The sequence below is a fragment of the Leuresthes tenuis genome, unplaced genomic scaffold (genome assembly GCF_036924035.1).
Source record: "Leuresthes tenuis unplaced genomic scaffold, fLeuTen1.0.hap1 SCAF_19, whole genome shotgun sequence".
NCBI lineage: Eukaryota > Metazoa > Chordata > Actinopteri > Atheriniformes > Atherinopsidae > Leuresthes > Leuresthes tenuis.
This window is the reverse complement of record NW_027325373.1, coordinates 9530291-9546332: the sequence shown is the minus strand read 5'-3', so window position 1 is coordinate 9546332 and position 16042 is coordinate 9530291. Positions and strand designations below refer to the sequence as shown.

Sequence of the window (16042 nt, the reverse complement as noted above, 5' to 3'; positions counted from 1 at the left end):
CAAAATCTATTGATTCCTTCGTCCATACCGGGGCAGTTTTATGGTTAAGACTTTACTTTCTAAGCCACAGTTATATCAAAACTGATGTAGTATGAAGAAGTTTTGTAAAATATCTTGGGTTGTAAATTGTTGTTCTGTCTTTTGTTATTTGAAATTCTGTTTTCACACCACTCTGTAGAGGTTCACCAATCCAAAATGACATTTGTGTAACTGCCATCAGTAATGTCAAAGTTTTTCTATACCTTATGCATACAATACCCCTGCTTTGACAATTAAATTATTCCACTGGAGCTTATTCCTTTTCAGATGTATATTTTTTTCATCACAACCTTGCATAGCTTTGTGCGAGATCACATTTTCCTCATGTATACAGAATTGGATGGCACAGCATGTAGTCAAGCTAGCCTAAGTGCATTTAGAGACAGTTTGGTTCTAGATATTTTTAACAAGCACAGCAAATGTGATGATATAACAAAACATGTTGGACTACAACTTAAAATGATTAACTTTGTGAATGATAAAGCTACAGACTGAAATAAAATTGTAACTGAAAAGAAAAACTTACAGCAGTATCATAAAAGAGAAGAATTTTACAGTTGAAGAACAAGGTTGATTTCATTTCAAACACCTCCAAGGAATCTAAAAGAACCTGAGTGATTACTATTCAAAGCAGCAAACTCTATTAAAGGCTCGCTCAGGCTCTTTATATCCATATTGATAACTATACAAATATGTCGAGCAACAGGATGATGTTTTTCTTGTCCTGTTTGTGTGCTTGGTTTTTATTTTTATTTCTTTGGTCTGTACATGTAGGCAGCTCGTGTGTTTGTGCAGAGGAGGGATGGCATTGTATGTACACTATATTTGTGCATTTTTTTAGCTGCCTCAGCCTTTGCAGTCCTGTGTGTTATAAATGGTGAGTGTATGGGGGGGGAAAGCCAGTTCGTAGGCTTACTAGCGTGTGTGTGAGTGTGTGTGTGTGACTATCTCTCCCCGCCTGCACTAGCATTCGCTGAGCGTAGATCGAAGAGTTTCAGCCGTTCCTGGAGCGATCCCACACCTGTCAAGACTGACTCTCCTCATGAGCCCAGAGACAGTGAGTTAACACGGACTAACACCTGTGCATGTATGAGCACAAGGACACACAGATACACTTACAGATGCTGACACACAGCTTCAAACAGCTACACAGGGTGGATAAAAAGTGGCTCTGAAGTTATCAAGTCACACATGGACATTTTGCTGTGAACGTGTAGCAAAATCTGCATTTGGGAACGTTGACACAAAACAAAGTTTGAGTGGCAGTGAAAAACACATCCAGGGACAAATTCACACGAGCATGCAAGAACCATTTACTGAATGTAATGAAGGTTCTGAGCCTGCAAGAAGAAAATTTGACAATTTCTTTATTTAAAAAATTATTTAGTCGATTCAACTTAGAATGTGTAACTTAAAAAAAGACTTCACTCAATGTTTTGATTAGTGTAAAATCTTCGCACAACCATGTCACTACAGTAGCACAGAACCAAACACCGGCTAGAGTGGATCTTAAGCATTTTTGCAGCTAATATTTTTGTATGTAGGATGCAGTCACTTGATTGTAATCTACCATTTGTGCCACTAGATGTCATCAGATTCTTCACACTTGACCTATGAGTGTTTTCATATTCAGTGTGTCTTGCACTATATGTCACCCACCCAAATTATGTTTGAATTTCATATATTTTCCTCAGATGCAGACACTAAGCAAAAGCTGATTGTCACTATCATTATTGCTACATTACTATAGCTTGATCTAGGTGCGCTAATATTATGTTGGGAGTATCATATTAAATACCTACAATAGCTGCACATGTTTCATTGTATCAATATGATATGCAGAAACTTAAATTGAAGAACTATAAAGCAGTGAACCAGCAGGGTAACTTTCTGTTACACTCCAACTGTGAGGCTTTCAGCTATTTTTCCATGATCTGTAACATTCAGACCTAGTAGTTAACCTTTCCTGTTGTTGAATCTTTGTTTAGAATTGAGAATGATAATAATGTTAGGACAGCTGTGACATATGTAAACACAGACAGCATTGTTGTGCAAGCATTGGAGAACATGCTAATAGCTAACATGTAACTTTCTTGTGGATGTAGCCTGAAACTGAAAGTCTAAAACTTTTATTCTTTTTTGTCATTGGCATTTGACATGTGCCAAACATGTAACCAACATTGTTAGCAGTTAGTGGTCAGCATCTAAAGAGACTGAAATGGTTGACATGAAATACGTAGGGTTTGCATATAGGGTCTTTAAAGAAGTTACTCTAAAATGTGGGGAAATCAGTGGAAATCGAATCTCCCCTTAAAAATCATCTTTGTGACGAAACAATGGTCTTATTTTATTCTCCCTAATTTGCTCAACAATTTCACAACACAGTGAAGTTACATGCTTCTCACTGAAGGAATTGTGAGTGTTGTTTGCTTTCATATATTTACACATTCTCTGTTAAAACAGGAACTTTGTTGGCTACTGAATCTAGAAAATCCCAGCCTGGTCAGTTCCAGGGACATGAGCAAGCAATTTCCACGTTCAGTATTTTTTTGTTTTTGTTTGTTTAGTTACAGCTGAGGGTTACGTGTATTGTTATGATTACAGAACGAGTCATCTTATTCGTGTTTTACAGGGAAATTTTAGATGGACTCAAGAGTTACTAAATAATCCTTTTTACGCAAATGACATAACATGTAGCTGATGGTAAACAAAAGACATATGGAAACTCTGAATACTAAAATTTAAGTAAAACTTTAAATAAAGTCACAATGCTTTCAAGCACAGTCAGATCACACCAATGTAATCTAAACAATCCCTCTGAGTACCATGCGTCTTAAAGATGTTAATCATTACATTTTTCAAACATTCTAAAGCTTTTATTCTCAAGATTTTATAGTATTACAAAACAAAGGCAATGAGTCAACTCTGAGAACTTGTCTTGACTGATTTAATGTGAGCAGAATTAGGAATTACCCATTTGTTTCTTTGTGCCTGAACATTTTGCCGGGTAGATTTATTACAATTTGAGTTTAATTCAAGCTCACCCTGAACCTTCGTCATTAATTAACTTCTGCACACAGGTGACACATAAGACGTTGAAAGCCACTTATTGGTATTTCTCTGCTAAAACTAGGTCTTACAGATGTATTTACATTTCTATGTATGAGCTGGAGCCAAACTTACAGTGCGATAATGAAAATGTCCCTCCTTTCTTTCCCCAAAATTTAACCCCAAGGTGAAATTTTGAACATAGAAATGAGTAATAGGATATTTTCTTTAATAACTTTGAGATTTCTTCCAAGCTCCAAAACTGGAAGGAAATCTCAAATGTGAGCTACCTTGTTAAGATTGTTTCCAGAGGTGACTCAGTTACTTTTTTATAAGTTTAAGCTCATAGAGCGTGAGCCACTTTGCCTGTAACCTTTACATGCACATGACAGGCAGGACTTGTGATAATGATGGCATAGTGTTCAGTTTGTTCTGTACATTTCTCCTGCAATGAGATGACATTTGGTCCTAATAGATATGCATCTCACTTCCCAACCAAGGCCAACTAACACAAAAAAATTATTTTCCGACACTTGCTCATAAATGACACAATCACACGGACAAACTGACTGTCTCTGCTGTTGGTTCTGACCCTGTCCATCTGTCTCCTTATGACCGTGGGTTTTTCTTCAACTTTGTGATCTTCTCTCGTTCTGTGAGTATGTCTTCCAAAATAAAGTGTGTGTCCCAGTCCAAGTGCATCAGCTGGTACAAATGTTACTGCAAGGATTTGTGTCTAAGTGCCTCTGTAAAAAAAAAAATTCTGATTTGCGAATCAGCGCACACTGATCGCATGTTGTTTGTCTGTATTGATGTGTGAGTTGTGGATTTATGTTTTTCCTTTTTTTTTTTTTTTTTAAATCCACCTCCATCACTGTCTCAGTGTTTAGTGTGTGTGATGAAAATGTGTGAACTGTTGATGACAATCTAATGATATGGTTAATGCCTCATTCTTACTTATTCTTGAGGGAAACTATTGTCTTTTGTTGAACCTCTGGAGTTTCTCCAACATTAAATGTGAATCTGCATTTTCTCTTTTCTTCATATTCTAGCTTAATCAAATCCACTTTTGAAATGGATGTTTTCCTCTGATAAAACATGATTTCTGGTAGCTGATTTCTGGATAATTTTCTTTAAAGCCAATGAAACGTTAATTGGAGGGTTTTTTTGGATGATATTCAGTTAAATAAAAGGGAGGTGATATGGGGGGGGAGTGCTTTTATGGTAAAAAAAAAAAAGGTATGTATAATAAAATTATTTGATTCTGATGAGCAGCAATATCTTATCAACAAGAGAGACAGCATGACTGATTTTAACATTAAATATATTATATTATAAAACGTTTTGTCATATTTAAGCATTTCCTGTGAAGAAGACCTTTTGCTTTGACATGTTGACTTTGCAGTCAGAAGAGTTTGCATAAGCATGGATCACTAACATATAACATTTTCTATATTCTATAATGGTATACTTTAGTCTTGCATGGGTCCAATACATGTGTAAAAGAAAGAAAAAGAAAAGTAAACATATGTGATGATTGCTAAGTTCACAAGTATTTCCCTTGTTTATCTGGTACCAGAACTGTGTGTGTGCTTTATGATTATCATCATTTTTGACAGGAGACAGGGCTTCTTTCACCACAGATATATAGTTGCTATATATATATATATATATATATATATATATATATATATATATATATATATATATATATATATATATATTTTTTTTTTCTTGCTTTATGCATCACTTTCTTACATCACTGTTATCTTTAACGGCTTCATCCTTTTTACACTCACGCATCTTAACTTCTTTCATTCACTTGCCAATTTCTTCTGTCACCTCTCTTGTCTTCCACTCTCAGCCTCTCTACATCCATCTTATTATCTCAAATCTTTATTTAAAGATTTGTCCTATATTGTCTTTTAGGTGGAGAACTACAGACCTCCAGTGGTACCCTGGAAGAAGGAGGCTTTGATGACACTATAGGATGGGAGGAAGAAAGAGAGATGGAGAGGCTTGCTTGTGAGGGCGATGACTTTATACCCCCAAAAATCATGGTAAGAATGAGTGTTATGCTGATAATTAAAAAAAAAAACGTTGTCCAAACAATAAGCATCCAAGAGCTCATAGACAGTCCCCTAGTACTATGAGAATGAATATAACTGATGCACACAACGCAGAAGACTGTTAAAAGACAACAAAACATTTCATGTTGCTATTACCTTATTTTGCAATGCAGTCTGCAAATTGTAGTTAAAGGGAATGGTAGGGATCAGTGTAAGGTAAAAAAACAAAAACAAGAAAACCCTCTAAGGTAACCTGTCATAAGACTGCTAAAAATGTTGATTAGGTTTAACTGCAAAAGACCTGCAGGAAGAATTTGGAAACTCAAGAGTTGTGGTGCACTGTTGTACTCTCTAGCAGCATCTGTACAAACATGGTTGTCACGGTAAAGCCATCAGTGGTAAATCTTTCCTGCATACTCAACACACAATTCAGTGTGATAAGTTTGGCAATGAACACCCTAATGACCCTGATGTACACTTGAAACAAGAAGTAAGATAAGAAAATCTGTATTTGAACATTGGAAGTATTTGCAAACCTCTCCCACTGTAAAGCATGGAGGTGGACAGATCAGGCTTTCGGTTTGTGCTGCAGCCAGTGGCATGGAGAAAATTCCAGGTGTTGTATTGTTTTGAATTTTTCTGTTCTGTGTGTGCGCACTCAAAAAAGAAATCGAAGCCAGGCCGGAACCACACCTTGGTTGTTCTGCATTGGTAGGGTCAATTTCTATAAAATTAGTACTTGTATGCTCCATGTAGATTGCCGACACTCTCAACATACAGCCAGTTTTCCCACTGCAGTCATGGTGCACTCTTACTGACCGATTGAAACACTGGAGGCAAGTGACATTGCCTACAATTTAAACTGTCAACAATTCCAGTAGAGGAAATTGATCATGGCTGCCACTGAAAGCATTTTTTTTTTGTTATCATATAACAACAAGCGCTTGAAAGAAGCATGCAGAAAATGAGGTTGTGCCGTTTCCAGTGCAAACCTGTGGACACAGACCTTATTATACTGATATCGATCCAGGAGAGGATGATAACACCACCTGAATAATAGGCTGCCTTCTGCTCATGCAGGAAATAGTAGCATCATGATAAAATGCAGAACATAAATGCCCAACAAGGTATGAAATGCATGTCATCCATTCTCTATTTTGAATTAAAAGCTGGTAGCCGTGGCCAATGTCTTTGTTTTGTTCCAGAAAGGATTAGAGGGTAGTGAGGAATCGAACAAAGACTTGTTGGAACTGATAAATTCCAAAAGTCTAATTTTTTTTCCTGTCTAGACTAATGTTCCATTTGATGGACCCACCAAGACAGACATTTTCTTACCTCAGGCAAGGACAGCTTAAAAGAAAAAAAAAAGATTAATGCATACATAGCATGAGCATTTTTCTTTTTTTGTAACTGAACAGCAGAAAGTCAACTTTGAGGAGCCCACATATATTTTCCCACTTTATGCCTTCAATGAGCAGAAGCCAAAAATAATTTTTAGGATCAACTTTCTACCTCTGAGGTAAATCGAATGCTGCATTAAGTGAAACCCCAGACTTCTCAAACTGAAAATAGGAGATCAGCATTTCTCAAAGAGTCTGTTATAGAGGTCCTAAAAAGCCAGAGGCATATGGGGTGAAGCCGTTTTATCATTTATTGGAATGTGGATGTACCCTGAATGTATTGTTTCAGTCAAAACATTTGGTGCCGTTTCTCACATTTCACAATAACAATCAAACATTCAATCAAATTTTTTTTCAGTCTTTCCTAAATGTAGCTATGAAAATATGTTGCTTTTCATCTTTATGTCAGCACTGTAATTTAGAGCTGTATATTGCAATGTGTGGATGTCATTGTAATGCGGATTTCGTCATTCTGCATTATTCCTTTTCTCTCAATTTGCTCATTTTCTCACGTCTTTGATTATTTTCTTCCCTCACACATTCAATCTTACATATCCACCCTCTCTTTCTGCATCACAGCTGATCTCCTCAAAGGTTCCTAAAGCAGAATACGTTCCCACCATAATCCGCAGGGATGATCCGTCCATCATCCCAATCCTCTATGTGAGTCGAACACATGTGACGCATCGATGCAATGTGCACATAAACTCATCAAAAAAGCTAAAACTGCAACATTTTCATTCTCTGATAGAGACGTTTTTCCAACATTTTTTATTCTGTGTTTGCTTAAATGATGTCTTCTCTCAGGATCATGAACATGCAACTTTTGATGATATTTTGGGTGAGTTTTATTTCTGCCGAATGTGTGTCTGTTTTCAAAGCAAACTGAATATATATGTAGAAAATGAATATTAAGCTTTAACAAAATAAAGAGATGAAGCCCATAAAGAAAACATTGACTAGACATAAAAAAAAGTTAATGATTAAATATAAAGAATTGATATGAATTGATCATATCCATGAAAGAGATTAAACTATTATATTAGTAACTTTTCTGAAGATAAAATCAGGTACCTTTAGTCTTCAGTTTTGACTGTGCAACTGCTTGCCTGAGGAGGGTAGACTGAACTCTGACTGTACTGTAGGAATTAAAGGTCAGAAAAATAGCTCAAAGGTGAACCTCACATGCAGGCAAATCTCCAAATAATAACTTAGATTTTGCTCATAAGTGTGTTTATTTAGAACCAGTTAAATCCTTCAAATGGTCAGCTTCAAAAAGTGTTGCTCATAATAGAAGCGTTTACATAAAATTTTCCCCAAAGCTTTCCAACATAACAATGAACTCTACATGGATCATAGCTCACACAAAGTAGTGAAAAAGAGACTTATTTCAAATTCATATTTGCACGTAGGAATTTATTATGTCCACTCGACCACCTGATCTGTTTTATTTCACTTTGATGCTTTGCTACTGCCTCAACTACCCACTGTCGAGTTTGATTTAAATGACATTTTCAGCTAGTGTCTCTACTGTCTATTATTACACCTGTACTTGAACTCACCCTCCAGAGATTCTCTTTTAGATCATACCTCCCTTTCTCATGCAGTCTCTTCATTTTCCTGTAGTTTAACTCTCTTGGTCCCTGTCTTTGACATCAATCCCACTCTTTTTCTGGGTCACAGAGGAAATAGACAAGAAGCTCACAGCTTACCGTAGAGGAAGCAAATTCTGGAGGATGCTCATCTTTTGTCAGGTGAGCAACAGGGAGGAACCAAAGAAAAAAAGATCATACACTATTCATTACACAGTAGAATTGTTTTACTTTTTAACTTTAACCCTCATATCCCAGCACACTGCTGTACATGTTCTGTGAAATGTGTTTCTGTGTGTTTAATAGGGAGGCCCCGGTCATCTGTATTTACTGAAAAATAAAGTGGCAACCTTTGCAAAGGTGGAAAAGGAGGAGGACATGAGCCAGTAAGTTACGGTTCATTATGGGTCCATCGCTGCCACCTAATGTGACATATAGTCACATTCACATTCCATCACAGAAATATGATGACACTTAATATGGATAACATGTCTGAGAGCCACAAACTTGGCCATTAGACTTATTGGAGCTGTGTAACTGACAGCAACTCTCATACCTTAACTGTTTTGTATATAGTATGAGCCTATTATTCCGCCCAAAAATTTAAATGGGGGTGGTGGGTTAAATGCTGTAATTATGTGTTAAAAGGATCACAGGCCCTGAAACAAATTTGCCATGTAAATGCTCTTTGCTAAAATGCTAATTGCAGGATATTTATGCTCTTTTCTGTGATTTGAAGATGCTCCCTGGGACCTTACAACACACTACATTTGTTTGTCATTTATGAGCACTTTATATAACTACTGTGAATGATTCATACCTCCCAACAGGGGCGATGTTTGGATAGTGATGTCTGCTTGTTTTCAAGATTTAAACAAGTCTCACCTTCTGTTTCATAGGTCTGGCTGACTTATGAAGCATCTGCTATAGCTGGTGTTTTAATGTAAAACAAAGCAGAAAAACAAATAAGGAGTGACTCATGCTCCTGGATTTGTCCTTTCAAATTGTGTTTTTAGTCTTAACTGAAGTGGTCCAGTTGCTTTATGAAGTTATGTTATCTTTCTTAGCTCATGTGTACTTTATTTATGATACTATCCATACATTCTGAGGGGAAAAGTTCTTCCATGTCTATCTTTGTTTAGATTCTGGAGGAGACTCAGTCGATTTATGAGTAAAGTCAACCCAGAGCCAAACGTGATCCACATAATGGGATGCTATGTCCTGGGGAACCCTAATGGAGAAAAGGTATGTAGACATAATGCAAAAAAACATAGATTCATACACTCAAAAAAAAACTTAACTTACAAGTTTCATTAAACAGGACAGCAAAAACATAAACATAACTTACTTAAGGGTGACAAAGTTTAATGAACACATTAATGAAGATTGATGGAATAGCTGCTACTAGTGGATTTTGAGCAAATCTTTTACATAATGGTCAGCAGGTGTGATTCCCATTCATATGATTTAACAAGTTATCGTGACATTGCAGAAGGAACAGTGAGCTACTGTAGATTATTTTTCAATTTACAAGTCATTTTGATTTAGCATCAAATCAGAACACTGTCTAACTTCTCTCAGGGCATTCCACATATCATGGCTAAGATCTTACAATAATGCAGAGAGAAACTAGATAAAAAATTCCCTAGAAAGGAAAGGTTTATTTATAACTGTGTGCCAACCATCCACTTTATCTGACCTGGCTCTGCTGGAGTACCCTTCACAAAAGATGGAAACAGTTGATAAGTTATTTTGGATAAACTGTGCAAACCCTTTATGCCATAACATACTGAGGTAACAAGTTTTCCCACAGAACAGTGGGAGAGTAGTCAGCTCAGAGGGTTTCAGACTTCTCCCTTCTCAAAACCGTGAATATGATGCAAGGCTCCTCAAGGGAAAAAAGAAGTGCAGACTACAAAGAGGGAGTGGAGAGATGTCCACTGACAGCCTGCCAAGGCAGCTGACCAGTGCTAACATGTTGAGCTGCCAGCACATGAGCTGTTAGTTCACCAGCTGAGAAGCAGCCCAGCGTGACCACACCTTCTAAAAAGTCTCAACAGTAGCTGTTACTATAAATAATTCCATGCTGGTGCAAGGTAAAGTAGGGTAGTTCATTGTATATGAAATGAAAAAAATGACTGTTCCTTTTAGGTCTCAAAAGGGAAGCCAGTGTTAAATTGCCTCTGATCTGCAGTCTATCTAATAACCTGTTAGGAGCGACCGTCGTGTCTGCAACAAGAACTTGTACTGCTTAGAAGAATGTCAGACTTATATAAAACTTATCACTTGATTTAGTACCTCGACATTTTCCTGATCCGTTTGTCTCAGTTGATCCTGATGAATTTAATTTATGAAGATTATGGTTCCAGTTCGGTTAAAATATACTTAAAGTGGAGTATCATTTAGGCTGAAGCTGTGACCACGTTGTAAGCTCCAACTGTTAATGCATAGAGTCCACAACTTCTCAGTCAGGTATTTCCCTAGCTTTTCACATCCCATTTTAGAATAACAAGATAACATTGTAAACAGTTACGGATTAATCACAGTAATGTATGTCAGTAATTCAGATCTTTATTAGGTATGCCAGTGCTGCAGATGTAAGCAAGAGACTAGCCTACACTGATTTTCCTAAATAGTGCATTATTTGTACCATATAGTAAAACCTTGAGTCAAATCTCCACCATGATACAGAACAATGTATAATTAAGCATAATTTCATCCATTTCTTTTTGTGTGCCACACATACTGGTCTGCCCGCTCTTTGTTCTAATTTCCCGGTTTGCTGCCCTCTTCTTTCATAGCTCAGTGTCTGTTGCAATCCCTGTCAGATAATCAGCATGCTGTCCATGCTGTTTCTCCTGGTCTCTTCCTCCACCTTATTGTCTCACATCTCTGAGTAATGTTACTGGCTACAGCCGGTTAGCACGCTGAATGATGCTGCACCCGTCTGTACCTGATGTGGGGGAAAAAAATAAAAAATAGTTGAACCATCAGCTATATTCACACATACCACAAATTATTGTTATTATTATTTTATTTTATTTTTTTTAAATCAAAGCACATGCACACTCAAGCTGGCACTCACATACGCAGAGACAAACTATCGCCAGTGGTGTTTATCTGATCCAACTGTCTATTCCAGTCATGTCTGCCAAACAATGCTTTGTTATATAAAGTGGTTCTCTCCAGGGTTGATAGACAGTCTGCGCAGAACAGACTGCGCATTAGTGATATATCCACCCCAACAGACAAATACAAACATTGTTTTAAGAGCATTTGAAGCTAGAACAACTAAAGAGATGTATTTCTTTGGGGGTTTTTTTTGCTGTGGAATTTGTCAATCTTAGTCTCTTCAACTGCACAGGTAGAAAACAGAATAGTTTAATTGGACTTGGAACCATATAGAAGACACGTTTTTATTTTTTTTTAAAAATGTAATTGTACTTACTTTGATCATGCTATGCAACTAAAACCCCCTTCTCCACTGCAAATGTGCAAAAATTGGATCCAGCATTTTATATTCTTGAACCTTTTCTGCTTTGCAGTATGTAACATATTCTTATTTATAACTTGAGGGAGTTGATAAAAAGAAAAAACAGAACTTTCACCGAGAAGACTTGTAGGTGCGGCTCATTTAATGCCACCATTTCTTTTACTTAAATTTTTCATTTATACTTGCTAGATGGATTGTTTTAAGCAATTTTTTTTAGCTATCAAAGAACCTTTCAGTTTCCATTCAGCTTGTGATGTCTAACATTTCTAGTGTTAATATAACATGTTAAATGTACATGGTTAAGTCTACATGTTGCAGAATACATGGTTTGCTGGTTGCAAAAATCTATAAAGTTTTTGCTTCTCCCCAACAATAAACAACAGTCTAGGGATATGTGAGACTAATATATTTTGGATAAGTTGACAAATGTACCTATGACACCATTTTTGATGAGACTGAGCTATGTTGGAATTTGATAGTGCATAAAGAACAGTACTTATAACTTCCACTGCTCCCATGTTATCCAAAGCCCAAACTGAGTTAGCATCAAGCCATCTGTAAACAGCAAGTCAGGGTTCCAGATGCTACACTCAAGACAGCACATGCTGTCTAGTAGACGTTTTAGTAACAAATGTTGTAGTATCTCAATACAGACACTGTGGGATAGTGGAATTACAAGCGGAAGTGAGCCAAGTCTCATTCACAGTCAAAAGTATATTGCATGTTTATTTTCTGCATAATGAGAGCAATTATGGTTGATAGCATAAATTCTCATTTACAGCATAGAATGAATAGACCCTTACTGGGTCCTACAACCATGCTAGAGTAGGTTCACTTCTATGCACAGGTAAATTAGCCCAGCCCCTGTGTGTCTGAAATTAACATGATTCTTATTGTCTGATTAGTTAAATAACCAGAAAATATCAAAGGCCTTTTGCTTGAAAGCACAACAAAAGCTGATTTTGAAATGTTAATTCTCTCTCCTATAATACATCGTTATTGTTATCCATGGACCATTCATTCATCACTGTTATATTTTGGGTTTTAGAGGAGCTGAGCAGTTCCATGAGAAATTAAAACAAAGGCTGAGGATGGTGAGAAGTAGTGTGACCCAGTTTTCTAATGACGTCAGACACCTGGAAAATATGTTTTCGCTTTCATAAGCACAAAGTCTGCATCTCTAATGTTTTGGCATCAACAGCCATTTACAGCTTGAAGAAGCTAACCAATACAGGCAGGAAACTACCTTACGCACACCACGTTTCTTTTGGATTAGATTTTTCCCTCCAGTTCAGTCTGCACAACAGACAAGCTGCATCGACTGCATATCACTAAACAATCTCTCCTCTGCATCTAAGGTCCAGTCATCTTTTCAAAAGGGTCATAAACACAACAAAAAAAGCTTTTTCATCACTACATCCCACTAAACACCATTAAAAGACAAAGACATGGTTGGCTTTTAATTTCTGGGAGATTCTTGAAGACAAAAATACTGAAGCTCACTGACCTTTGTTTGAGTTTATTGTGAGCAGCACCATATTTCTCGTCTTTCTCATCAGAAAGTAAAACTTGGAAAGTAAAACTTGGTATAACCTACCATTGTCTGAGATTTCTGATGAGTGAACTATATTTAGAAAATGGCGCAGTAGAGGGGTCACAGTTGATTTGACTAAATATCTCTAAGTATCTAAAGCCTCTTAAAATCAAATTTTTTTTTATTTATTTATTTTTTAATTTTTTAGTTCTGACTCAAGGTAGCGACTGTGCCTAAAACTGCATAGAAGATATCAGCAGACTGCTGCAGGAACATGATCACTCGGCCTTACCATCTCCTGATACCAGTGGCTAGCAGAGGGGACATCATAAACAGAATGCAAGGATTCGGGCAGTGATCTTTGCTAAGGCTACAAGCAAACACTAGCCTGCCAGCTCGCCTTGCAATCTGCTTTGCAGGGTTTGCTTGCCAAGAGCCCGGCTATTGTTGCATTTATTGTTTCATTTACAGACAATCCTTCAACATGATTCACAGAAGGTTTAAATCAAAGACTATAAAAGAGAAATACAATCTCAGCGCAGTGCACCCTCTTCGAATGAGTGCAGACTAGATGCTACAATGACAGGGCGAGCTGATAAGTGTCTCTTTACTGGTGATACAGGGGAACTCTTACAGTACAAGCCGATTCATAAAAGCAGAAGAGATCATGTGAAAGCCAAATGAACACCTTTCCATTTGTCTTGTCTTGTCTCAAGCTGAATAGAGTGTTTTTGTTTTTGTGTCTTTTGTTTGTGAAAATGCTGGCTCCCCTACTGCAAGCACATCCAAGTGAAGTAGGATTAATTGGTGTTTGCCCTCTTATCTCGGCCCAACAGCTGTTCCAGAAACTGAAGAATCTGATGAGGCCTTATTCTGTTGAGTTTGAGTCACCGCTGGAGCTGTCTGCACAGGGTAGGTCCAAACAAACACCCAAGCACATTCAGACTTAACACATAATGATTCAAACTCTCTCTCTCTATATATATATATATATATATATATATATATATATATGTTGCATCCGGTATTTACACTATAAGATGATGAGCTGATATGCCATCTGTCCAGTATTGTCAAGTGAAGGAGGAATTTACTGAAACAACTTATTTAAAAATCAGATTTATTTAGAGTGTCACTTCTTGTTTCCAATTGATTTTGAATATCCTCATTATCTTCTTGAATATTCATTTGCTTTCCATTTTGTCATCAACCTTTTCTACTGGGCTGCACTTTTAATATTAGGGAGATTTGTTTTGTGATGATCCATATACTCAAGCCTTGTTATGCACTACTTACAAAAGACAGAGAAATCCTTATTGTCACCTTTAAATTAATTGACTTTATGGTAGTTTCCTGAAAATTGTCTATGACAGTTTAATATAAAACAAGGCACAATTGATGATTTTAAGTCTTATATAGAACAATAAAGAACATCAATTTAAGAAAGGACTCACACACCAGCTGAATTCTTCTTATTCCAATCAGAAATGCCTCAAACTCTTTATGTGTTATGTATTGCAAGGTGAGATTGTAATGTTTCTCAACTAATTAAACTATTTCCCATATCATTTACCACTTAAGGCAAAGAGGTGATTGAGCTGTACTTCGATTTCCGCCTCTATCGTCTTTGGAAGACACGCCAGCACTCTAAACTCTTGGACTATGAGGATTTTTTGTGACAAAGACACCTGGACAGAGAGCACACAAAAGCCCTCCAATGCCATGAGGACCCTGTTAAAATTGATCCGCTGCCTGAACACTACTCAACTGTAGTGCTTGGGCTGTCAACTCCCCGTAAACAGTCATGTCTGCTTTCATCCTGAGAGGGCTTGAAGAAGAGGGAATGCAGGAGCAGAAAAAAGAGCCGGAACATAAGAAGCTGTGACTCTGTTCTTCCTCATTTTCAGAACGAGGGTAATAGACTAACAGAAAAAAAAAGGTGCAAACAGAACACACCCCCCCCCACCAAAAAAAAAAAAAAAAAGGAAAAAGCCTGATCCAACTAGACTACCCACATCATTGTCATTAAGTATGTCTGCCTCAATTTGACAGTTCAATCCAGAATTAAAAAGAAAAAGAAAATACAAAAAAAAACCCATTTCATTTACACAAGCTGATGTATTTCAGTAACTCATTCTGTCCTAATGTGGTTCTGTGTCTAGACTGGACCTCTCAGATAATCTCAGACATACATGTACATAAATAACCCATGTGTTGATGTGTGTATAGTCCACATGAATATATTAGCATAGCTTTAGTCATGCAAATGATACTCTATATCAGATTAATGATCCATCATTTATTTTTGATGTGCATTGTTGTGCAATTTCATATGGAAATACTTTGGAATAACTCAGGTTTTAGTCATGAGGTAATGATTATGTTTGTCTATTCTATCATGATATTGTAATATTCAGCGCCATTGCTTTGAATGATTGTATTCTCTCAAGAGATCTGTGTTAGGCTTGAGGAGCTGAATGTCGTGTTTATTTGGGAAAAAAGTGTGATGTGCTGAGTGTGTGTGTGTGTTTTCCATGTAAAAAAAAATATAGAAAACATGTTGTATGTGCATTTACTCTCACTGCCCCTCAAAGCAAAAAAAAAGTTATTGCCGGCATCCCCACAAGTATGTCTTAATCACATGACATTGTAGTATGATTCATGATGTCAAGGGATGTAACAGCCATCCAAGTGCTCCTACCCGTGTTGTGTAGGAGCTGCCCTAATGATCCCTCCTGTTCTTTTGCAGAGGGTTCAGGCCACTTAGCTGGTCCCTGTCAACAGTGCTGGCTGCTCTCACTACCTGCCGAACACCATTGACTTCTTTTGGCAGTCAAACGAGCTTCCACCACCTCTCTCTTCACAGG

General features: G+C 37.1%; 1 protein-coding gene across 1 annotated transcript in view; it reads left to right on the top strand.

The window, feature by feature from the left end:
- The window catches only part of nsmfa (NMDA receptor synaptonuclear signaling and neuronal migration factor a), a 28002-nt gene extending 12868 nt beyond the window's left edge, over positions 1-15134 (top strand). The window contains exons 6-13 of the mRNA XM_072371801.1: positions 5017-5147; positions 7136-7219; positions 7364-7397; positions 8240-8310; positions 8455-8534; positions 9291-9393; positions 14012-14087; positions 14757-15134. Of these exons, the coding sequence (XP_072227902.1) occupies positions 5017-5147; positions 7136-7219; positions 7364-7397; positions 8240-8310; positions 8455-8534; positions 9291-9393; positions 14012-14087; positions 14757-14854 (677 nt within the window). The 3' untranslated portion in view covers positions 14855-15134. The remainder of the gene's footprint in view (positions 1-5016; positions 5148-7135; positions 7220-7363; positions 7398-8239; positions 8311-8454; positions 8535-9290; positions 9394-14011; positions 14088-14756) is intronic.
- Positions 15135-16042: the final 908 nt, after the last annotated feature.